General features: G+C 43.9%; 1 protein-coding gene across 4 annotated transcripts in view; it reads right to left on the reverse strand.

The window, feature by feature from the left end:
- Positions 1 to 15,219, reverse strand: part of LOC111066930 (sex determination protein fruitless) — a 77,247-nt gene extending 62,028 nt beyond the window's left edge. Inside the window, exon 1 of one of the 4 annotated variants that reach the window (XM_041591672.1) lies at positions 15,107 to 15,212. Coding sequence is in view for 1 of the 4 variants with exons in the window: in XM_041591671.1 (XP_041447605.1) it covers positions 15,107 to 15,219 (113 nt within the window). In the remaining 3 variants the exon portion in view is untranslated. Of the gene's footprint in view, positions 1 to 15,106 lie in introns of all 4 variants that reach the window. The other 3 variants (XM_041591671.1, XM_022355883.2, XM_041591673.1) reach the window with 3 other exon arrangements.
- Positions 15,220 to 26,089: the final 10,870 nt, after the last annotated feature.

Raw genomic sequence — 26,089 nt, forward strand, 5'->3', positions numbered from 1 at the left:
TGCGCGTACGAGTATATGCAACTGGCTAATGACATTTGCGGCGGCGGCCTCTCGCTGCCACTTCACACTTAATAAGACATAATTTGATGATTTTTATGAGTTGCAGGCTGGCGCATTGCCTGCCGCGTGGGCCGAGCCTCCTTTGGCCGAAAATACAGCAGGAAAAAAAACCGTAATTAAATGGTCAGCCAAAATTGTTTTTCATTTACAGCTCTGCGCAGAACGTAGAGGAACAGAACTGAACTGAGCAGAACAGAACGCCTTCGCTTTGTGCACTCGTTCTGTCAGCCGCAGGCGACAGGTTGGCCCCGCCACTTAGTTCGGGACAAGTTAATTTTGTTTGTCTTTTGTCTTGTCTCGGATGCTGGGTGCTGGGTGCCGGGTGCCGAGTGCTGATGTATTTAATTTCTAATTGTGCCAGACATGAGGATTTTTGCACAACTCGAATGATAAATTACAAGCATGGGCTGCTTGTTGTCTGCCCCGCACCCCAGCTGCAGCTCCTTCTGGGGGCCATCCTTCACATGACCGTCTTACGCGGCGTATGCGCAATGTGCAATTAATTATACGCCGTGTTGTGCGCACAGAGGTGTGGCTAGCGATCAGAATCACTCAAAGCCGCTTTAGTTTGACAATTTAATTAAAAATCCCGAATGCTGTTAGCATAAATATCAAATTGACATTTGGGATAATTTGAGTAAATTAGCATGTGGTCGGTCGGTCGACCGAGAGTGCATCCTGCACTCGTCTCACGCTTTCATCTCTCAAATGATGCGGAAGAGGCTGCCTGTCACAGCGAGCTGTCAGTTGGGAAATGTATCTGACCACTTGACAAATCACCCTACGGCTGACAGTCAGCCCAAAACACTTACAGCATTTCTGCCCGCACAGCCACCCGCTCAGCGCGCGGGTCTCGGTCTCCCCCAGAGATGGCCCAGAATATTTGCACACTTTTTCAGCTGTCAGCCGAATTGGGGTCAAATTAATAACGTATAGTTTCGCTCGAGTAATGCCAAACGGCTGAAACATATTCTCGGATGGTCCGGCCCGGCCCGGCCAGAAGCACTTTTCGAAACGATGAACAAAATTAAAAACTAAATTAAACGCAGCCCGCCAGCCAGCGAGGGGAAGCGAAGATGTCGACAAAATTTACAAAAGAACCAACAAGCTGCCGTGACACTTTCGATTTCAATTTCGTCGCTCCTCGCCCGCTGCTGTGTAGTTGTGTATTTGTCTACCCGTGTATCTGTGTATCTGCGTTTGTGTAGCTCTGTCTGACCGAATTGTCAGTTAAAAGTTTGTATTTTCCTTGTTTTTTTTTTTTTTTTTTTTTGTTTTGCTGGTTGTTTCTCGGTGGTTGTTGCTGCTGTTGTTGTTGTTATGTCGAAGGTGGCAGCCTGACGCGGCGACAGGTGCAAAAGTTGGCGACAAATTTTAATGAGCTGCAAAAGGCAGCAGCAAAACATCAAAACAGCAAATAAAACTGACAAAAAATCTTGCATCGGGCTACATTAAACTATAGAATATATTAAATAATTAAGTCAACATGACTTGGTCATCCGAATGTCTGTGTTCTGCTACTAGATGAAAGTGTTTTTATATAATTTAGAACATGAATAAAAATGATGCATTTTTTTGGCAAAACAAATAAGTCTTGGGTTCATTCTAAAGCTTATTTTTTCCAACATGTAAAGATTATTTTACACCACGTTCTCTAGTTGGCAAAGCTTAAAAGACGAAGCACCCCAAATGGACCCGATGAACAGATCCATTTAAAACTCGAAATCATTGCTGGAATATATCCCAGATATCCATTTAAAAATCCGCTTGCTGAGGATTACTAAGAAATTAGCTGTCTTGTGATTAACCTAATTAACTTAAGAAAACAAAACAAAAACCACACGACTTCTCTACAAACAACAAGCTCAGCAATATGATACACAGCAAATTGATGCAATTTAACTTCCAAAATTATTAAATATCTAATTTAATGAATTTCCTGTTTCCCAAATATCTCACTTAATTTTGGTAATAAATAGCTTTTGGCTTTTTTGCAGTAAATTAAATTAAATAGCGTCACAATTGGATATCTAAATATATAATTAAATGTCCCACGCCTTAAGCCGGACTAAGTAGTTGTTTTTTTTTAGAAATTTAATTGCAGCCAAATTAAAATCGGGCTATAAAATGAATAATTATAAAATCCGTAAGCAGAGCGTGCGTTCCATTGTTGTGACTGGTTGTCGGTGACTTTGTGAATTTGATTTATTTTTTATATAATTTTTTTTATTTTATTATTATGTTTTATTATTATTATCGCCTGCTGGTTTTTATGCATGTTGCTTCCTCTTTAGCTTGGGGTGGCAGAGCAGCGTAATGGCACAAAAGCACACACACACACACACAAACGCATCCATGTACACGTGTGTGTGTGAGTATCCAAATTAAATTTAAATAAAAAGCAAATCAAAAACCAACAGTAACGCAACAACAAAAGCAACGGCAAAAACAATGACAAGCAGCAAACAAAAACACAAAACGCAAAAGCAAAAGCAAAAGAAAAATGTTCAAGGTCAGCGCCGAAACGTGCATGCAAAAATTAAGCGCACAACAACAAAAAAAAAGCGAGCGTATAAAATAAAGTAAGCAATAAAAAAAAGGGAACACAAAAAAAAAAAAGCACCAACAACGATATGAGCCAAAGGAGAAATCAAAACAATTCCGTTGTTGTTTGTGTCTTTGATTTCTCTTTTGTTGTTGAAGCTTAAGAGAAAGACAAGGAAGATGAAGATGAGATCAAAGAGAGGCTGTTAAATATGTAGTATAAACCATTAACAAGGGCCCTCAATGAAGGGAGTATCATTAATGTACAACAAGAGAATGTAGGGATCATGTAATATATACTAACTGATTCTGGATTTTCTACCCCTTTCCTTCCTCAGAGGAATTAACCACCTGGTTAGGATAGTTGTTCGAATTCTACTGCTAATTAGCCCATTCATAAATTTTTTTTGTTAAGTTAAGTTTTAAGTTAAGATTTCTTTTAACTTAAACGCTGAGAAGCTCTCATCAGCGGAACTCGACTATTTTTTCTAATACATATTTTTTTTATAGTTTTGTCCGACAGGGTATAACGGCTATGGATTACACATTTATTCAAATCCGCGAATGCGTGTGTATCTGCCATCTGTATTTATGTGCCAAAAAACCAATTTCCAGCCGAGTCTCATCTTGACAACCCTTTTAGCTCTCGACAAACACCAAAACACCGCACAGCCTCCGCGCTCCAATGCTCTCTCTCTCTCTCTTTCTCTCCGACTCCAACTTTGAGTCAGAGGCGAAACCAAACCCAATACCAATCGGCACTTGTCCTTGAACGCAGAGTAGCGGCGAAGGAGGAGGAAGAAGCAGAAGAAGAAGCAGATCGGCAAACGCCACAAAATGAGCGATGTTGGCAGCGCTGCCAAAATGCAGTCAACGGCGACGCCATTAGACGTTCATGGCGTTGCGTTGCGATGCGATGCGATGGTTGTTGATGTCGTCAGCAGCAGCGGCAGAGGGTCTTTTGGGCTTGGCTCTCCCGCTGCCGCTCTATCTCTATCTCTCTCTCGCTCAGCGTCTCCCTCTCTTGGAAATGAACAACTGTCGCTGGCTGCTGGCTGCCTGCCTGCCTGCCTGTCGTTATACCCTTCCAGAAGGTATCCATTTGCTCACCAGATGCTAGCCACACAGCAAATGGAGCATCGTAAAGTTTCGACTATGTAAACTAATCCCTAAGTAATAAGGATTTCCGGCTGAACTATTGCACATCTGATGAAATCTTTTTGCTTCAGCTCGTGAGATCTACAAGGGTATCAAAAGCTTCGGCCCCGCGACGCTGCTCGTTCGCCCTTCTTGTTGTTGTTGTCTTTGTCGCTCAGCATAAATTCGCAAAGTATGCGAAATTTATTAAGGTTCTGCTCTTCGCATGTGCCGCCGCCTTCTGCTGCTGCTGTTGTTGTTGTTGTCTCTGTCGTGGCTCGTCTAATTTAAAGTTCACGGCACACACACATAGAACACTGCTGCTGTGTAAGTGTGTGTAACTGATTCGATTCGCGAATACACACACACACACATGCCACACAGACCCATGTTCATATAAAAAACCCGAAATAGCTAACAACAAAAGCAACAGCAAAAGAGCAGCCCCACTAACAGCTACAACAACCAAAGCGAACCAACGAGAACAGAAAAAGAACAACAAGCAACAGCAGCAGAAGCAGCAGCAGCAGTACAAAAATGTTTATATTAATTTTGTTGTTGTTAAATTGGTTTTGCTGTTGTTTTTATTTACTTTGCCTTTTTTTATTATTGATATTTGCTAAATTTTTGGCAAAAGGCAAACCAACACAACGGCATCGTTGGGCTTTCTGTGTGCGTGTGTGTGTGGAGCTTTTTTTTGACAGTTTTCTGCTTGTGTGTGTGTGTGTAGCGATTAATTTTTGCGAATTGATCGCGCGTGTTTAGCTCCGCTTCGCTCCACTCCACGTGTTGTAAGTATTACCTGCGTCAGACCCAAGAAGAAAGCCAGCGGAGTGTGGGAAAAGAGTGACTCAGGAAAGTTTGTATACCGGGGGGCCTGGTGGGCGCGCCCGGGCGCCCCCGTGCCGCCCGGGCGCCCGCCGCCCGGCCCCCCCGGCCCCCCCACCCCCGCCGTGGGCCGCCTGCGGCCCCCTCCCCCCGCCCCCCCCCCCCCCCCCCCCCGCCCCCTTGCCCGCGGCCCCCCCGCCTCATTCATGCTCAGTACCGGCCGCCTAACCCCTCCCCCCTTGTCCAACGTTCTTTGGGGGGGGGCCTCCGGGACGCCGGTGCCCGACCGCACGACAGCACTGCGCCGGAACAAACAAGTGAACAACTGGTGACACCCTGGCGCCCGCACCCACCAACTACTCGGTACAGCATTCGAAGAAGATACAGAAGATGTATTGATCCGAAATTGGAGACGGTATGAGCTATAGAATTCAATTTTTTGAGAGATAAAAAGCTTATTGTACCCTTTGCTAACTGAAAATGGACAAAAGCGTATACTTTCCAGATTTAAAGGGCTTTTACTTGAGTCTAAATTTTAAAAACTAAACTTTTTGAACACTCCATCAAAGAGATAGTTTCAATATCAGAATGTGTACCTGATGAAGGTGGTAATGTGAATTTTCCCTGTGACTAACTGCCCATAAAAAAAGAGCACAGTCAGCTGTCAGGAAAAGTTTTATTAATTTTAATTAATCTACTATATAAATACTTATTCGACATAGTGTAGGTACACACGTTCGAGTACTTACGTACGTAATTTCTTCTGCGGCCAAATATCAACAAACTTATGTAGCTATTGATAAGAAATTTCGCTATAAATAAAAATGTATTCAAGTAAAAGAGATGTCGTGTGGACTGGGACCCTTGGCCTGCATGTTATCAATTAAATTTAATGTGGGAGTTCCTGTGAAACAATTGCTGATAGGGCTGTGTTTTTCAAACGTTTTCATTACTCAGAAAAATACGCAGAATGTAATAAATTTGGAAAATGGCTGTATTTATTTGCGGGAAGTGGCATACAGCTTTCAGAAGTTCTTTCTCTCTTGAGGCATGTTATAAGAGTCTTCATATTTGCTTGGTTTGGGCTTTGGGCTCAAACTAAAACAAAGTGCAGCATTGATAAATGGGAAATAAGCTGGGCAAATAATTACCCATCCTATGATAGGCCCAACCAAATTCTGTGCACATTTCAGAGACAGATAAATATCCATTAAAATGACTTTTATCGAGAGACTTTCATGTCACCTTGCATTTACGATTAATGCCTGGGCACTTAGGCCACTTGCTTTTAGAGCTGGTCATTACATAATCGCTTCTTTGGAGGCATGACTCGGTCTGTGCCACAAAAACAGGCTGTCAAGAGCACAACGTGTAGTGGTAGTAGGCCATTAGGAGGCGACAGCGACAGCGTCAGTCGAACGAACGAACCTAGTTCAAAAACATGTTTTAACCTTTTTCGTGTGCCGTGCAAAGCCCAGCCAAAGCTAACAGCCAACTTGGTCAAGCAGCACAGCAACTTTACAAGCTCCAAAATTAACACAGAAAAAAATAAATAAATAAAACATAACACACACACACACACCATCACCAAGTTGGCAACAAGAACTTGGCCAAAAAAAGGGTAAGCGAAGCACGCGAAAAATTTTGCAAAAATGGGCAAGACGAAGTGGAAGCCAAAACCGAACAGCCGAAACCAATTTCTGCGCAGGCGTCGCTGCCATTGGCTCTGATGCCGCTGCCGAAGCCAGCGCGCCACTGTCGTCGCTGCTGTCAAACCTTTGAGCGGGGACTTAGACGTGACTTACAAACCAAATGCGCTCGCTCAAGGTTAAAGCCGTTTATTTGTAAGCCAACGGCAAAGGCAGCGGCAGCGGCTGCCGCAGCGGCAGTGGCAACAAAAAACGAAACTGAAAACGCTAAAAGAATCTCGCGAAAAAAAATACACTAAAGTTGATATTTGCCCAAGTTGTTTCTTTTTTTTAGAGGAATACATTTAAGTGTGAGTATACAGCGCGTTTCAGAACTATAAGCCAGTTGATCGATTGAAGATTTAATTCTAATGGATTGATTCTAGTTGAGTTGTTTTTCCAGCTGGAATAGTATGAATTCCATGTAGAATATTGCAAAGAACTTCGAGTATCCTTCCCTAATAGCAGGATATCCCTGCTGGGATTTTTGGCACTGAGCTTATGAGCTATGCTTATGAGACGCACTGTAAGTGTGGGCATAGAACAGCTATTGTACTGCACTTTGGAGGACTTCCAACGAGCCTGACCAGCTTCTATTTGAGGCGTGTTTGCAATGCTAACAAAATGCCGCCGAGCATTAGAAGCTGTTAAGGCTGCTGCTGCTGCTGGGGCTCTTTGTTGATCGGTTGGGATACTGCAGTGTCCGTTAATAATACGCATTGAGGTCTATTGTTGGATGGAGGATAGGATAGGATTGATTGCCAGTGCGGCTTTTGTCTGCGATAAAATGGGACTCGATTAATTAGCGGCCAAGTCCGCAGCATATCAATGCGAGCTAAGAGAAAAATCGTGTTGCAAAATAAACAAATGATTCAACTTTAACCTGACCCTGCATGTCTGTCACAGATTCGCAGCAGCAGCAACAGCAGCAGCAGCTGCCGATCTTGCGGGATGACATCATTTCCAATCGCGTCTCTGTGTGAGATGTCTGGCCATTTGTTTTAATCGCAGCCAAACAAAAGTGTTTAAAATGCAATAAATTACAATCCGCACAATTGACCAAAAATGTGCATTCGCATTGATTTCACTCCCGGTCATAATGCAATCCGATACGGAGCTGCTGCTGATGTTGCTGTTGGTGCTGTGTGGCAGCCACCCACCCAGAGTGCACCCACCCACGCTCGGGCTAAGTCGAGGCTGTCAAAATATCTCCAGCAACTAAATTAGTGAGCCTGACAAATGCCAAACAAGCTGTTTGTTGTAGGTGCCACAATTCAAATTATTCAATTAGCATGCATTGCGTATTTTCATCTATTTCCAATTGATGACGTCGTCAGCTCAACTCAACTCAACTCGACTCGATTCGGATTCGGCTCTGCTCTTGCAGTTGCTGCTGCTGCTGCTCCTATTAGCCAGCTACATCGACATCAACACGATCGAGTCGCATTTGTCCTTTACAGAGCCGTTGACTAAATTGGCATCGATTTGGCAACGGCTTGGCTTAGCGGCAGTTACTTTGACCATATGGGCGCGGGAAGACGACCTACCAAACTTTAATGGCTTGGCAAAAATCGGCAAAAAGAACAGACAAAAAAAAAAAAAAAAACATGGGTAAAAATCAATTTTAAAAGGCAGGGCGCGCCAAGCGGAGCAATCAAGCTGACAGATACTTTTGGCAATTAGCAATAGTTTGGGTACTAAAAACCCATGCAAACAAACACTCACAAGCAGATGGAAGGGACGGACGGACTCAGCCATGGTAGAGAGCGTGGGATAATTAATACTCAAAATGCCACTAAACCCACCAAAAAGTTTGCAAATAAAAGTTCGCAACTAGTTCTGATGACTCAGAGATCTTGGCCATGCCCTTGACAGTGAATTGATTGCCAGATCTGTTCATCTTAGCCTAGCACTTAATCATTTATGGCTCAAAGTCCTGGCAGGTTTAAGGAATAAACTAGATTCTAGATTGCTGAAGATTATACGATTTGAAGAAGAATATTCTAAATACATTTAGAGCATGACGATTATATGTTAAAACATCACTAGTGATAGTGATAGTGAAACGCATATTAAATTTATTATAGTTCTAGTAGTTTAATCTAATAATTTCTGTACAAATTTTATAAGCTCTCAGGGCATGGCTTTCATATGCTGTCCCTCTATAGAACTGAGTCGCATTCAATGCTGCAGAGTTAAGCAGAACAAAGAGTAAGATATTTATATATTATTCTAAAATATTTAACAGAAATATGATCATGAACAAACAACAACAATTGATTAAAATCTCAAAGTTATTTTCATATAAAAATCTCAAAGTTATTTTCCACTTCATTGAATGAGCGAGCGATCTGAACAAAAGCTTATCCATATGCAGCCGTCTTTTGCTTTTTTTCATCAATTGTTTTATCTATGTGGAGTGTAGACGATAAATAGTGAGTGGTATGCAACAAACCTTGTCATTTCCGCAATCTAGAGTGTGTGAGAGAGGGCAGTGAACATTTGCACTGCGTTTGTGATCGGGGGAAAAGTATCTGATGGATATTTTGGTATTTCGCTTCGATTCACGATTATCTGGAGTATTCAGCTTTAGTTTTATCTCTCAAGTTCAACGGGCACATCGATATCGATGCGCTGCAGCATTTGCGGATAGATGGATAGATTGTGATTTGTTTCGCTCCAAGAGTTAGCAGTATCTTTGTATCTCACACACTTTTTGTAGCAAACACTCGCGCACGTTCTCAGTTTGGAATTCTTTTGTGCAAACTATTACACAATGCCTAAAGAAAGGCAATGGGGCCACAGACAGAGGAGGGCGAGACAGAGAGAGAGAGAGCCAAAGAGAAAGAGCAGAAAGATGAAAGACTGGTTAAGGTTAAAAGTGTAACCCTCTCGAAGCAGTTCGAACCGTCGACTGTCCCATCAAGCGGCAGACGAGACCCCTGCCCAGATACAGATACAGACCGAACCAAACGAAACCCTTAGCCTGCGCTGCTCAAGTAAACAAAATAAATTCAACAAAATACTACGAGCATAAAAGCGAAAACTGAGCAAAATATCTAAAGGCGAGAGACTCGTTAGGTTTTTTTTTTTTTTGATGATCTTTTTGTGGATTTATTTTGCGTTGCCAAAATTTGCCGAGGGGGGCCCGGGAAAGGGATGAACAAAGCTTACAGCGCTGCGGCCGTCTCTTTCTATGATGCCACGGTCTCTGCCGCTGCCGCTGCGCGACATTTTGAGCAAAGCGAACGATCAAGGGCACTTTGGACACGATGTTGCCGCTCTGTCGCTGTCGCTGCTACCTCTGCTGCTGCTGCTGTCGACGCCTCACCCTTGAAGCGCTTACAGCGATCATGCGGATGTATCTGTAGCTGTCTTTGCCTCTGGCTTTGTAGCTGTATCTGTATCTGTATTTGCAGTATCTCTGTATCTCTCTCTCATTTGGGGTGTCTGTTGGCGTCTGTGTTTGTGTCTGTGTCTGTGTGCGTTTATTTCTTTGGAGGGTTTTCGCTTTCAAACGAGCAATTTGCGAATTTCGTCGGCTGCTTATAAAATGCGGTATTTATTCCTCGTTTGCCTGGTTGCCTGCTAACCCAGTACCCCCAGAGAGCTTTGCCTCAGCCCCTTGCCGCTGCCTCTGCTCGCCATCTCTTCACCGTACCCCGTGTGTAAGTCTCGTTTTGTCTCTTTGTATGTCTGCACATGCCCATCCCCATTCCCTGCCGCTGCCGCTGCCGCTCCCTGTCTGTCAGGTCCCGTATCGCTTTTGATTCTTTGGAACTGTCTGAAAATTAAGCACGGGAGGAACCACAAAGAAGAGACTCAAAGCTGGGGTTCGGTTCGGGTCGGGTCTTTCGGAAATCGGAAATGTGCTCCTCACATGTTAGACATTCGGTTATAATGATAATGAAGATCGTTGCTGGCTGCCCTGACACGATGATCATCATCAGCTGATTTTCGTGTCCCTGTAAATTCTCTTCCTCAGTGTCTGCTTCTGTCTCTCTTTGTGCTTCTCGCTCCACTGTTAGTCCACCTTTGTTATGGCTCTTTCTTGTGAACAATATTAATTGTGAATTTCCAGTTTTTTTTTCTTTTGCTTTTACAGAAATTGTTATGGGAATTTGCATTTGTGGGATAATTGTGTGCCATATAGCATTACATTTGAAGGAAGTTCTGTGCTCGGGATTGCAGCGGGAGATATACATAGAATCAGAATCAGAATGGGTTCTATGCAAATTGGTTACTGCGAACTTCTGGCCAATTTAAATGCTTTCCACAGAAAATTACCGACTACATTGGTTGCACTTGACTTCGGGCTTTGATTTTTTCTAACTAATTTTATGAGCAGAAAGAAAGCATTCTTGCGAAGAAAGTTCTACAGTACATATGTATGTGTGTGTATTACTATTGAATCCTTATATCATCTGAAATATATCCTACAGATACTCGTAGCTATTGAGATCCATTACCCAGTCTCTAGTTATTTATTCAGTCATTCAAGCGTCCCAGCACAAACATTCTGGAACGGTAGGGTTGGAGCTGGAGCTAGCAGCTACCTTTGGTCGGAATTTATTCTATAAACATTTTTACTGCCTTCAGACTTTTCCCACTTGGCGGCCTATCAATAGCTGTAATCCCATGTTATGTTCGCTCCCCTTTGACAGATCCCCTCACATACTTTGCTTTGATTTCTGTTTTCCGATTGCGTTGCGGATCGATTGGATCGGTTTGCGGGGTTCGTTCAGCAAGTTGCGCGGCACATGTTGCACTCTCGTTTAGCTTTAGCATACGGATTGTTCACAGTTCACAGTTGGTTGTTGTTGTTGCTGCTTGGTAGCATATTCACAAGACGTTAAATGATTGTTCTCATCCAGCTTGGGAGAGGTGGATAGGATACATATTGTATAGGATCGGATCGGATTGGATCGTTCGTTCGTTTGTTCTTTTCCGTTGTTTGTTGCTGTTTTTGCTGCTCGTTCTGCACTAGCAATAGAAACGCGTGCCACAACGTTGCGGTTGCAGTTGTTTTTAGCGAGTGTTCGTTGCAAATGCTGCAAATAATGCTAAAAGTCTAAAAAGAACACGTCCAGCAACAACTTAGACGACGCGACGTCGCGTCGCTGCCTCAGCCGTCGCAAGAGCAGCGGCGGCAGTTGCAGCCGACGATGTTTCGCATGTGGCAAAATGCTGGAGTTGCTGCCGATGCAGTTGCTCTCTCTCTCTCGCTCTCCGTGGCTCCCCCCTCTTTCCCCTCTATCTCTCCAGTTGTCGCTCTCTCTCTCTCTCTCTGTCACTGTCGCACACTTGGCATTAGAATAGGCTTAGACTTAGATGGGCAACGAACGCGGATCGTTCTTGAGACTTCGGGTCTTGGACTTACTCGGGCTGGGCCCTGCCCTGCCCCGTCTTGCCGGTTTCCAGCTGAGCAATGAATATTCGGTGTCCCTGTGTGAGTGTTTTTCTATCTATCTCTTTTTTAAGTGTAGTGTGTGTGTGTGTGTGTGTGTGTTAGAGATGCTCTGTTCTTGCGGCACATGTGCTGTGAGGCACTTAAGTGGCTCTGGAAAGTGCTGTTGCTGCTACTGACTGCACGCACACTCAGGCACAGCAAATACAAAACGTGGTCTTCGCACTTGACAGGGCAGCGGAGGAAGGGCAGGCAGAGGAAGGGCTGGCATGGGATGGGCTGACAGCCAGCGGCATCAAATGCGTAAAATTTTGCAAAAAGCCCACAAAAGCAAATGAGGATCACATAGCGCGCGACACAGGGCGGCAGTTCAGTAATTTGAAGGTGCCCTAAGGTGTGGCGCAGGAATGCCCGGAAATCTAAGGTGAGGGATAAATATTCTCTTTATAGTTCTGGCCCTTTCTGGCTAACACCCCCCCCTCCCGTGCAGCTTAGGCCGCCGCCCCTGGCCTGCTGTGCTGCCAGTAAAAGCAACAAGAAATGTGTGCAAAAATTTACGCGCGAGCTTGCGCTCTCCCAATCTCTTTCTCTCCCTCGTTGACGACACGACGCTCCCTCCCCGCTCTCGATCCCTCATGTAAAACAATTTGAACGCCCAACAGGCACACTCACACACATGCATAGCGATGGTTATGCGGTAACCGCGATCGCACGCACAGCCGAACGTGAACGCGAACGCGAACACGAACCCGAAGCCAAAGAGAAGCGAGCGTTAAATTTGCACTAATTATTTGCAAGCTTTTTTGCGAGCATTGTATCTCTCTCTCTCTCGTGCTCTTGCTCTCTTAGTTGCGGCCGAAGAGAAAGAAGCAGCTGGCTGGCTGGCTGGCTGGCTTAATTTTAGGTTCGCATTTAACCTTTAACAAGACTAAAACACACACGCAACCAACCACTCACCCACAACAACCACAATCCTCACCCACCCACTCAATATGCGGCGCGCATACGCAAACAGAGGAAAGGCTTAATGCGGGACCAGGACCAGCACCATTACCAGCACCAGGATGGGGTCACAAAAGACAGAGAGATAGAGAGAGAGAGAGAGAGTGGGTGCAGAGGGAAGGAGTGGATACACCAGCACATCGGTAATTGGCAAGGTCGTTTCATCGTTTGTCGTAATGATTGGCAACGTTTACGGATTGGCGCTGCGTTTGCTTTTCGGTTCGGTTTTTGTGTGTTTCCGTTTTCGTTTTTGGCCAACAACGACGACAAAAAACAAACTCTGGACCTGTTGGCATTTGTTGGTCGCCTTTTTTTTGTACGACCAACCGCATTACGTATTAGCCGGTGAGTCGAGAGTGGGCAAACATCAAAGAGTGGCAAAAATATAATTTAAATATTTAAAAACTATTCCAAAATGTAACATTTGACATTGAACTCTGGCGAATAACCAATTTATTTCGCTTAGTCGATGGTGCATTAATTGTGGGCCTTTAAGCTCAGTTTAAGGTGGAACCAATTAAAATATTTAAGATTTGGAACATGGACTAAAAAATTATCAGTCATAGTCATAATCGTTGAATAATAAATGACCATTTAATTTGAATTGGGTCAGCAAAATGTTATGGAAGTATTCTTCAATGGTTATTGGTTTGAAATATAAATTTAATATTCATTGAATGATTAAAAATTTAAATGATTTTTCAATTATTGCAAGAATTTATCATTGTAAACTTTCCCAACTTTCGAAGTACACAAAATATGTACTGAATGCTGAGAAAAATTGATGAAGGAAGGTGATCGCATTCATCATTTATTCTCATTTAACTTTTTCGCTTGCTTCAAAGATTTATTTCCTCCATATAAGAAGGAAATCAATTATTTGCCTGCTATCTATTTACTACACATAATTAGAACAGTTTAGTTAGTTGAAAGCCCAACCCCACATTACCCGCTATCCATTCTGACCCAACCTCTCTCCCTGCTGCCAGTCACTGGCTGTCGGTGCAGGCGATTCAAGCCATATCTAATCGGAGATATCAATCGGGGGCCACTGCAGCTTGGCACAACTTTTGGCCAAATGAAAGTGAGTTTTGTATGCCGTTGTTGTTGGCCATAAAAAGGTAATTGGTTTTCGAGACAAAGGCTAAGCCATGCGACTACGGGGTGTGTGTGTGGTCACGGCTCACGCTGCGTATGCGCTATATTCTGCCTCTGGCTGTACTGCGTTTTATTTTGGTTTTCAGATTGGTTTTTGGTTTTGCAAAATTCGCATTAGACCTCCAATGGGCTACAAATTTCCGCACATGTGTTTCGTTTTATTCAGCATCCGCAGCGTCTTAGACATTAACCATTTTTGCTTTACAAATAAACCCAAATAGATGCCCTAAATTGCGCCCAAAGTTGTATAAGAACCGACACGGCACACAAATACGAGTACCCGGCCAAAAGTAGGGCGCCATCTGCACACCTTACCTCTCAGGCACTCCTCCACCTTTTCTTTTTTGTTTCGGATCGAGAACAATATGGTTTTTATCGGGGTGAATTTTGTTGTTGTTTTGGATGTTGATTATAATGCAAATATTACACGCTGCGGTGATCTGTTTAATAGAGCTATATATTGTACATACCCATACCTGTATATATGTACATATGTACATTCATTACCGTAGATATGTATGTACATATGTTTTCTTTGTTTACCCGCCCGCCTCGTTGTGGGTGTTTAGCTTTTGGCCAAATGCGCGTAATTTACTTAGCCCAATTTCCGATTTTCAGAATATCAAAACTTAGCCGTAAATTTCTTGTTTACTCCAATTATAATTCCTGCAGGTTGATGAACCCCACTCCGCCCAGAAATAAAACTTTAGTGTCTGCCACTGCCTGCCTGCCTGCCATTTGGCGACTTACCATCGACTTGGGAAGCTGTGGGCGCTCTCTCAATTATGTCACCCCCGAGTATTTTGGGGCAGCCCATAAATTACGTTAAATGAATTTAATTGCCACGACGCATAAATCTAAAGCGCTTCAGTTGAGTTTTCGCCGAAAGCGAAGCGCTTGGGCTTGGCGCCGGGCAATTTATTAAAAGTATTAAGCGAAAATTGCCCGAAAAAATGGGAGGAAAAATCTTTGCCAAAATGACGACCATGAGATGCGCTTAGGTGGATTTTTACGAATTAAGTTTTTTATTCCAATCTTTCTTGCAATAGGTATGCGAAATTATAGAAAATAATACAAATATATAATACAAAAAATTAACAAAATTAACAAATCTATTTTACATGTCATTTGTAATAACTAAACAAACTATTCATTTTCTTTATTTTTAATATTTAAAGTGCAATGTTTTTACTCAAGCTTAATAAAAAACCAACAACTGAAAAATATTATCAGTTGTTTATATGTATAATGACTTAAGTAAACACCCATAAAATGATCATACCAGCGTGCCAGTAAATGTTCCTTAGTTATATTAAAAACTTTCAGGTTATAAAGAGTATTTATCGAATCACATTGAGTGGTTCCTGACTTCGTACCAAAGAGACCCCACCCCATCAATGGCAGTGTATTGAAAACTCGAGCTGATGACGACGCACTGCAACCAAAAAAAAAAAAAAAAGATAAAATTCGAACAAAAAATTCGCGCATTTGCCCTTGAAATAAATTTTAGTTTGTGTGCGATTTTTGTTGCTGTTTCGTGCTTTGTTTTTGTGGCTCCACTCTTTTTGTTGTTGCTGGTTTTTTTTTTGTGGGTTTCATGCTGTTTGCATTTTGCTTAAATTTTTGATACACACAAAAAGCTTAAGCGCAGGAAGACAAGTCGCCAATAGCAAGCGGCGAAACAACAGCAACAATAAAGAAGCAACGGCAACGGCAACAAATGAAATGAAATAAAATAAATGTTTTAGTTTGCATTTGGAATGCTTTGCATGTAATTTAAAAACTGGTCTAGCGGGGCCCCGTCTCGGACCTTCGCCCGCAGCTAAGTTTGCCAAAATTATGCGAGACTGCCCTCAGTCTCTGCGTCGAATTGTCTCATTCCTTCTCGCACCGCCCCCTTGGCCCTGCCCCGTCCTCAGGTTGTCGTAAATTATTGTACCCACCGACAGACGAAGAGAAAAAAAACAACCAAAACAAAAGTTCATACAACAATTTGGCAAATACGGAAGTTTATATTTGTGACTGCGTTTTCTTTTTTTAGCCTCTTCGCAGCTACAACATCTTATCACACTCTAAAAAAGGGGTGTTACAATTTTGTTAAGAGGTTTGTAAAATTAAGAAGAAACTATTTTTGGAGACTGTTAACAATATTTGCACAGACAGAACAGAAAGGGAACATATCAAAATGATTTAGAACGGGTTAGTAGACAAGAAAGTTCTACTGAATATTCTGTTGTTATCTCATTTTAAATTTAGTTTTCCAGAATTTGTTCCATCCCTTAAATATAGCTCTCGAAAATATGATTCTTGCTGGAAGAATTGCAGGGAAAGGGTATATCTTAAACGGCGTTTGTTAAAGTTTTTTCGTTCTGCCATTTGCTGGTTTTTTGGGTGCTTTGTTTGGATTGTAATAAATTTCAGTCAAACTCCAAGCGCTGCTGCAAGCCAGCAATGAATCGATTTTGTTGTTGTTGTTTTTAATTATTAACTTGGCTAATGAATCTGCTTTTGGCAGAGTGAAGCTCGAGCTTGGATGCGGATTTGGTGTCGGATTTGGATGTGGATCGCGGACAGCGCGCTGCATGAGAACAACCTTCAAATCGTTGACGTTTCATGCTCGGCCTGACCTTTGCTATTTGGCAAAGAGAGCGTTTCGATTTTTGCATATTTTTGCGACTGGACCAAAACATGTTTGCATAAGCCAGGCCAGGCCAGGGCAGGCTAGGCCAGGGCAGGCCAGGAACAGCGGATTTATAATTGGCTCAAGTGTTTAGCTGGCTGGTGTTCTTTACTAGTCCATTGATTCGCTCCCTGGGCGAATTCCTGGACAAGTGCTGGGCGTCTCTGGTGCATTCACCTCTTGCGTAATGAACACCAACAGCGCCACCAACAGAGCTAAGGACTGGACCTGGTTTTTGGGGACGCGGATGGGGACGGGCATGGCCTGGACTGGACTGGCGCGCAGCTGCGTTGTAAAAATTAGAATTCGCCTGTCCCGGCTCGGTGCGGCTCGGCTCGGCTCCACTCGAAGATGGCCCAAGCCGGGGCCGCTGATAAAGCCATGGACAAAGCCAACGCCATAGTCGTAGTCGTAGTCGTAGCCATGGCCGAGTAATTCCTTTGCGCTACAAAAATAATTGCAAATAAAATGCAAGCGCTGCACCTGAGAGGCTGATGCCGATGCCGATGCCGAGGCACTGTGGCAGTGGAAGTGGAAGAAGCTGGGCCCAAGAAGACATCTCTTGGCCAGCACCTGTGCACCAAGGCGTTTAATTCCATACGAAAACAAACAGCCCAAGTGAAGTGTTGCTGTGTGCAGCAGCAGCAAATGTTGCATGATAGCAATGGAGGGGTCTCAGTTGCAGTTGCAGTCCCTGTCCTCGGCCTAAGCAATGCGGCTGTTAAAGTAACAGCATCGAAGAGCCGTTATCAATATCTGGTTTGTCCACTCAGCGGGCGCTGCAGATGCAGCCCAGCATCATCATAGAGACACACACAAGGAGAGGCAGAGAGACAGAGAGCGGGAGAGAGAGGCAGAGAGAGGAAGATGGGATTGGGGCAGGACAGGATTGGGCCAATGTACCTGAGTGGCAGCCACTTTCAGCCAGAGGAATGCGTTCAGCAGAGGCAGCAGCAGCAGCACAAGCAGCACAAGCAGCAGCAGAGGTAGCAAGAAGCGGTCTTAGGGTAACTGCAAATGTTGCCATTTATATAGCACAATAAACATTTGGTGTTGCCTGCTCTCTCGCATGGGTGTGCTGTTGTTGTTCCTGTTTCTGGCGGAGTGTTATCCCGTGCCGGGGCTTAGTTAGCCAACTATTTTTCTACGCCCAACGACGGGCTTGCGGAGCGCGGACCGTGGACCGTGGACTGGGGCCTGGGCTAACCAACGGTTTGCCTCGATTTTTTTTTTTCTATTAAAATTACCATCAAGATTTACATTTCAGTAGGCAACAGGTTTGGGCTCCTTTTAGGCAAATGTGGGCAGCAGCAGCAGCAGCAGCCCCTTGCAGAGACAGGGACAGTGGCTCGCCTCTCCCCCCCCCCACCAACCCGTTTCCTTTTGCTAAATGCCTGGGCCAGCATCATCTGCCCACTCGCTAAATCTAACGCTCAAGTCAAGTGGAAAATTGTTGCTATTTGCGGTTGCTCTCATTTTGCTTTGTTTAATGTCCATATTTAGCCGGGAGTAGAGGCAGGAGATGCCACAGCTAAGCTAAGGCCAAAGCGAGCCATGAATGAATTACCAGATCAATCTGGGAACAATGGCTATGCTATAGCAAATATAGCTTATCGTGGGCTGGCGATTGGGACACCACAGAATAAGCACAGGATTTGGCTTGTTTTGTGCGGCTAATTGTGTTTTGGCCTCTGCAAAGTGGGTCCGTTACTTTGCTCAGAATATTGCGCTGAACAAATATTTGTTCTATTTGAATGTAGATGCAATTACTCAAACAAGAAAGATTTAAATATAAATAAATAAAAAATAAATAAAAATAAATTTAAAAAATTAATAAATAAAAATAAATAAAATAAATATTTCCCCAAAAAAAATAATGTTTGAAATTACTAAACATCTATAGATAGAATATAAATGTATGTATATGTATTTATTTTTGCATTGCTTTACGATCTGGCTCATCAGGTTAATATTATCTTTCAAATTTAATGATCTCCCTGATCAGGTTATATTAAATGTGACTTGCTAAGGTATTAGACAACCTTTTAATAATGAATTTGCTTTTGAGAAAGATTTATGTACATTGTACATACGTATTAGTAGACCACCAATAACTCTGAGTAGTATATCTAACTAAAAGCAGGCTTTTATGCTGTGAGAATGAACTTTCCACGCAAGACAATCTGGCAATTTTTCTATATATTGATGAATGAAGATCATGGATCACTCACATCCATGAGTGAATACATATGTCTGACATAAATCCTTTTTGAGAAGAGACTAGTACGAGTATAATCTAACGCTAACTATATGGTTTTTGCATAGGGTTAATGTAGCCCCAGTTCCTGTTACGCGTTGGTTCAATCTTTCAGCAGAGCTGCCCATGAACTCTATATGGGTTTTAAGTTGTAACACTACTCTCTGCTGCGTCTTCCTACATTTATCTGCATTTTGTTAGTATATCACCTCTCAATGTCGTTTAGATAAGTGCTTTATTATAGCCCCCAATTTGGCAGCTTTGCACATTTTCTGTACAGTTGTCGCTGCCTATTTTACAGCCACACTCACACATCACTCCCATCTACATGGATGGCTCATCTACAGCAGTTAAAAGTATCCGCATTGTAAATTCCCACTCAAACAATTTGCCCAGAATCACAGAGTCAGTAAATAAAGACAAAATACTATGGTGTTTTAAAGAAACAAGTCTAAAAGGTTTCTTCTACTCCTACTCCTCCTCCTCATTACCCAATAAACCTATCTGGATATCTTGGCTTACAGTTGGGCAGCAAGCGGTGCCGTTTCAACCTGCAACTCATAATCGGCTCTGGCACAGTAGTCGCAGTCTCCGTCCGGGCATCTGGGTGCTGGCCTGGTCATGTGCAGACGTCAATCGCTGCCTGCCAGGGCAATAAATTTTAATTTCATTTAACATTTTACAAGCTTTCAAAAGGCATAAACGGAAATTTAAAGCAGCTACAGCAAGCGAAAATCAAATTGCAGCCCAACTAGGAAGCAAAAAGCCACAGCCCCATACCCCATACCCAATACCCAGCCTGTTCAGGCACCTCTCCAGGTTGCGCAGCCTTACGCATTAGGACATCCATTGGCCCAGTCAGTGAGGGGGGCAGAGGCTGTGGCAGAGGGAGGAGGCAGCTAACAGCACAACGATGTATAAAACAATTTAAATATTGCCGCTGCACTTGCAACAACAGCAACAGTAGGCAAAAGGCACCATGCAGCAGGAACAGAAAGAGAGAGAGAGACAGAGAGAGAGAGAGAGAGAGAGAGAGAGAAACTTGTTTGGCAGATAAGTTCGCGGATGCATCTGCAATCTGAATCGGCCAGCCGACGCTAATCTTCATCATCACGGCGGCCAGCATCATCATCATGATGTTCGTCAACGGTGTCAGCTATGGGCAACGCAACCTATCTGCAATCCTGATCGAGCTATGCACAGGAAAAAATATCCAAATAATTCCAGACAGCAGCAAAATAAATGATTCAACACTCAAAGTATATCAGCTTGAGCAAAAAGGATCTTACAGTGATTTGAATGCCCACAAACCTATTCCCTGACTCCTGCTACTCTAGTTTTTGTTTGAATTTTTTTCTGTGTACGGGCAGAGAGACGGGAACACTGCTGAGAGGAGTGCGGCGCGCAGCGGAAGATCAACACGCATTGGGCCTGGGCATTAGCCGATGTCTTGTTGTCCACCTCGGCCAGCGCCATGTTCATTTAAATCTACAACTTTTGGAGGGACAACTTGACTGTGACTCGAACTGAGAATGGGACTGACTACAGCAACAACGGCAACGGAGAAGGAAGGAGACTGCGAATGAAACTACAACCAAGGTAGAGACAGCGACTGCCATGTGAGAAAATTGTGCACTTGAGAAACCTTCGGGGTTGGTCCGGTTCACTGCGATTGCCTCTTATATAAAATGAAAATTCCTAGCAGCGTATATGTTCTCGTCCATCCGCAGCCACACGGGCTGGCGGCCGAGGAGGCATGGCATGCGAGTGAATGGCCCCAACCTGGGGCTAGACCGCGGCCTGGACCGCGGAACCTGGAACCTGGGACTGGGCCTGGGCCTGGACAAGTGAAGCCAATGCGCTTATCTCGAATTCATTATTGAAATACTCGTAGTCTCTTTTTTTTTGTGTGTGTGTGTGTTTGTGTTTGTTCCTGCTGGCCCTAGACCTAGACCCGTTCTGTAGGTAGGTAGGGGATAACGGTAAATGGCAAGGGATCGGAATCGGGCAAACATCTTAATGAAAATTGAATTTTATGTTTATTACGCAGCGCAAACACTTCAGCTCTTTGCTCCAGCCAGCTCTTGGCCCTGCACATAACCTTTTAGTGCGATCCGAGCTTAGGACGGGGCCAGAAACAAACACAAGGAGGAGCCGTACCCGGGGACCTCGGACCCTAAAAAAAAAAAAAACTCTGTGTTGTAAGGGGCTCCAAGCGAGGGGAGTTCGAGCAACAAACCAACATGTTTGCCTGATAAATGAAATAAAACTAATGGAATCCGCCAGAGCGCGGCGACAAGCGATAAACCACGAATTGCTAATGCACTTGGAATATGAGAAAAGGAGAACACACATTAATCTGGGAACATTAAATGGAACCTTGTAACCAATTAGGTGGCATATAAAACGATGCTTGAAAGGCAGTCATCAAGTTTTCATTTAAATTCCAAGATAAATAATTGCAATTTATGACTTCATTCATTGCGCTTTTTTTTATAAATATTAAATCGAACTTAAGTGTTTATATTTAAATATATAAGATTAATTTTTTTCCCCAATTAAATAAATACAGTTATAGAATTATTGTAAATAATATTATATGCAAAATAAAATTTGAACTTTAAAAAATTAAAAATAATTAAATTTTCCGAAATAACCCAAAAGAAGAGTTGACAATATTTATTGCTAGTCTGCAAAAATGTTTGCTCACACAGTTCCTCATACGAGTTTGTTTATGCAAGTTGAACCTTTTGAAATCGGCTTGCCCCGATCAGAGCCCACGGAATGGGATTTTGCGCTTGCTTGTGGGATCCCACCTCGACCTCAACCTGCCTGTCCAACTGTCATGACAAAGTGAATGCATCCTAGGAAATTCGATTAGCCGGCATACCGAGCCAGCCAGCCAGCCAGCCCAAGTCGAAGCTGGAGTCGAGGCTGATGCTCTGAGGCTGAGGCCAGCCAAGGGACAGCGACATTCAGAATCACAGAGCCAAAGAGCCAGAGCCACCAACAGCTAGGCCAAGTCACAGCGAGTGGCCAAGTGGATGCCCCTCCCATTCCGCTCTCTCTACCCCCCCTCCCTCTATTTATCAGACACACACACACACACACACATATGGACACACAATTACATGGGCCACATGCAACTAGGAAGCAAAATGATCTGGCCTGCCAGCCAGCAGCGGCAACACCACCAACCACCAACCAACAACAAGAACCGCTCAAAGACCTTGGTATGGGGCCAAAGCCCATTGCAACGGGCAACGGCTCCAACGGCAACCTGCCACACGCGGCCTACGTAAGTGGCAAGATCGCACACAGCCTCGGCCTCAGCCTCAGCCTCGGTCGCATTTGCAGTTGCAGTCGCAGTCGCTCTAAGACTGCCAGGCGAAAGGTGGGCAGGTTGGTTTCTTGGCCGTTTGGTCGGTTGGTCGCTTGGCCGGTTGCTAGGTAGGTAGGTCCCTGTGGTACGCCTTTGTGCTGCCTGCTTCTGCCATGCCCCCAAGTTGTTGCATTGATTTAGCAAACATGCATTTTTATAGCCTTACAACGCGCCCAGGCCAACACCAACAACAGTAACAACAGCAAGAACAGCAACAAGTTTCTCTATTATTTATTCCAAGCTGACGGCCAAACGACACTGCACAAAATTGCATTTAAATGTTGAATTTTGTGATCGAATTGCAACTCGAATTTTAAACATTACAGAAAAAAAAATCACAGAAAAAATAAATGATTCATTATGTATTGCGTAAGATGCATAGGAGGGTAGGAAATTCAAATATATTCCATTTATAATTAGAACGCAAATATCTAATTGTGAAATGCATTTTTTTGTATATGTTTTAAGATAATTCTGTTTAAAAATAAACAGCACACGAACGTATTAGAAAGTTCAATAAAAGCAGACAGTAGATAAATCAGTTTAGGCCAGTTCTTGGCTGTTAATCATTTGCCACTTAATAATTAAAGTCTACAATAGAAGATCTTCAGTGAATGTTTTAATTAGTGTCGAGGGACTAATTCTGGTTGGTGTTTTCTCGATAAATACAAATAAATATAACCAAAGTTTCATCGAAAGCAAATATCATATCCAGCCTAATATATTTATTAGAATTATTTGAAAGACTTTGCAGCATGCTGCAATTAAATCTCAAAGCGAATAAAATATTCGATGTATTTCCCATGAATATTAATTAAAATATTATTTATGATAAGAAATGAATATTCACGATACGTGTCCGCTGAACAGTTTCTTTCAGTGCATTCAGTGCACTGCTTTAAAGGCATCTATCTACCCTGTCCTTTTGCTGCTCTGTCGCCTATTCCGTCTATGCCTCTGCCTCTGATTATTTTGATAGCGCTGGCGCACAGCTGCAGCTGAGCGCGCCAGGAAAGTCTCCAACTTGCAGCTTCAATCTTGCATCTCTCCACATGCCGAGCGAGCGCATCGCATCCATCCCCCTAGCCAGGCCGCAGCAATCTGCAGCAACCGCTCCTCCGCTGCACCCCGCCATGGATTAAAGTGTTATTAATGTTTATTATGGCTGAATGAGTTTTAATGTTCGCCGAGGTTATCATTAAAATGTTGTTAAAATTTGAATACCACGTGAGAACAAACAGAGCCGAGAGAGCGTCGCCAGCCACGGCCGTCCTCCCAGTCCTCTCCGTGTCTTGGCCTGCTCAAAACCAGTGGCCCCCAGAGCTGGCCATGGCCATGGCCGAGACCGAGACCGAAACCAAGTTTCAGTTGCAGATGGAGCAGGAAGAGCGCGTACTTTATTTTGATTGAAGCTGCCATGGAATTTCTTTTGTGTGTTCGCATAGATTTTTTAATGATCGGTGACAGGATTATTAAAGTCATTAAGCGGCCACTTGCAGTTGTTGTCCAAGCCGGGCCGAGCTGGGTTGCAGCCTGCTCGTGTTGTTGGCGGGGCTGGATCTAATAATGTTAACTGTAACTGGCAATGGCAGTCGTAAAAGTTGCCACTTGCAACACGGCTGCCAGCCAGTACAGCTGCAGCACCAACACCATATGCTGATGCTGCCGTCGAAGTTGCTGCAAAGTCGCGTCTGATGCGGTTTATGCCTCTGATCATATGGCCCCTCCCCCCACCCCACCTGGCTCACATCTCTATTCTAGTATGTAGTCGCTCTGGCTTTGGCATGCGGCTCGTGTGAATTTCTGTTTGGGTTATGGGGTTGCCTTTAATTAGGGTCATCAGCGGTAAACTGGCCTACAGCCCGAAATTACAGGCAACCGGCCAAGATGAGACCCGCCAAATAATGTCTGCATAAAAATAAATGCTCTAATTGCTTGCAATACAAATTCTATCCACCAATTTGGGGATAGCGCAGCACAGCACTAAAAACCGTTTCGAACTTGTTACGAGATCGAATGCATTTCGGTATACATATGCTTGAATTTGTGCTACAATATGAGTACCAATATAACCCAGATATACTTATATAAGCCATATTGAGAGGTGATAAAATAGTGTATCTTGTGGATGCAAGACAGGATTGCAAAAAGATGTTTGAAAATAAGAAGTGTTGTGGTTTTCCTCTGTGGCTTTTAGTGAATTAATGTGGTTTTAAATGTAATCTTAAAGGCGCTAAAGACAACTTGTTTTTGAAGGACATTATTTAATTTAATGTTTATTTATTATATAAATCGCCGTAGACAGGCTAAGTATAAGAATAAAGGACTTAATCGACCCGGCTCGATCTCGGCTGATTTCTGCTGGCAGTGCTGATATAACGACGGACTGCTTTGATTCTCCTCTTACGACTCACTGCTTTTCCTGTTCTCCTCGGCTGTTACTGCTTCTCTGATGAACAGAATGTCCACTGTTGATCTGCTGCTAATTGGTTCTGCTGTTACTGCTTCTCTGCTAAACTGCTTGCCTACTGTTGTTCTGCTGCTCCGTCGTTAACAGCTGCTCCTTTCCAAGGGCCTTTTTTGAGCTATGTAATTTGAGCGCTTGAATTGCCTCCGAGAAATATTGTGAAAGCAGCTTCTTAATCATTAAAAGCAAGTCGATTATCCTCCCTTTTTGCACAAAGCCCTAATGATTGCCAAGCAAGCAAAGGAAGCGATGAATCCATCTGAAAAGTGGCCAACCCAATCCGAACCTTTGAAAGGTGACCCACTTTAATAAGGCTGTCGCGAAAATGCAATAAAGATTCCTTCCGGCTATGTCCCTTACAAAGGAATGTAACAGGAAACGATGCCAGGCCCAGGAAGAGATGTCCTTGAAGTTCTTGTTTTGCACTTGTTCTGGTTCGCCTGCTGCGTTGGTGTCCTTATTTTTCTGCTCCTCCAGCAAGCAGCTTAAAGAGCAATTTCGCCGGCAACTAGGCGGCTGGCTTTTCATGTCAGGCGGCATTAATGTCGGCACGTTTATCAAATTGCAGCTTACAGCGGTGCAGCGACGCGGTGGTGCCGACTCGACTCTACTGCTTGGCGGTGCAGCAGCTAAAACTCTGAATTACGAGCGGGCCAAGTGATTACTGTGAAGCCGTCAGATGACAGCCGAACACGTACACGTCAAATTATTGACACTGCCTGCTGCATCGCTTCGATTGGGGAGGGATCTGCTCCTGCAGCGAACAAAGTTTCGGCAGCTTCCCTCTCGAAATTTGAAGGTCTGTCGCAGCGTTGTTATGCAATGAAAAGTTTCCAGCACACGCAACTGCCACGCCCACAAGCCCACACACACACAAACAGACACAGCCACAGACGCACACAGAGATGCAGAGAGAAAGAGGGCGGGGTGGTGCAGTTTCTTGGTCAAGGTCACGAACAGGAGTGGGCGGAATCAGCGAAGAGTAAAAGCCAAGAACTAAAATTACAAACACGAGCCAAACGCGGCCCAAGTGGGCGGCCAGCCCATTCATGTTGGAAAATGTTGAAATAATATGGAAAAAAAAATACAGATGGCAAGGGAGGGGAGGATGCGGCGGGTCGGGTCCGACTGCGACTGAAGGGGGTAGCCGAGAGAGAGAGAGAGAGGAACAGTTGAAGCGCAGCTATCGATTGAGATTTCAGCCAAGTTGAACAATTGATTTACGAATGAGCGAGCGAAGCCCAGGAAACGTTACCAGACAAAGGCGTTCCCCCACCCAGGAGGAGCCGCCGCCGCCGCCAAAGGAGAAGCAGCACGGAGAGCTTAGATGGAGTCCGAGAAGCGGAGTCGGAGTGAGAGTCGGTCGCAATTAGCTGGCAAACCGACTGGAGACTGCAATTTTAATTGCCCATCGCTGGGGCAGCTGGGGACAGCATTTGTGCATTTTTTCCCTCTACGTTTTTTGACCGTTAGACGCCA

The sequence above is a fragment of the Drosophila obscura genome, unplaced genomic scaffold, assembly GCF_018151105.1.
Source record: "Drosophila obscura isolate BZ-5 IFL unplaced genomic scaffold, ASM1815110v1 contig_150, whole genome shotgun sequence".
Lineage (NCBI taxonomy): Eukaryota > Metazoa > Arthropoda > Insecta > Diptera > Drosophilidae > Drosophila > Drosophila obscura.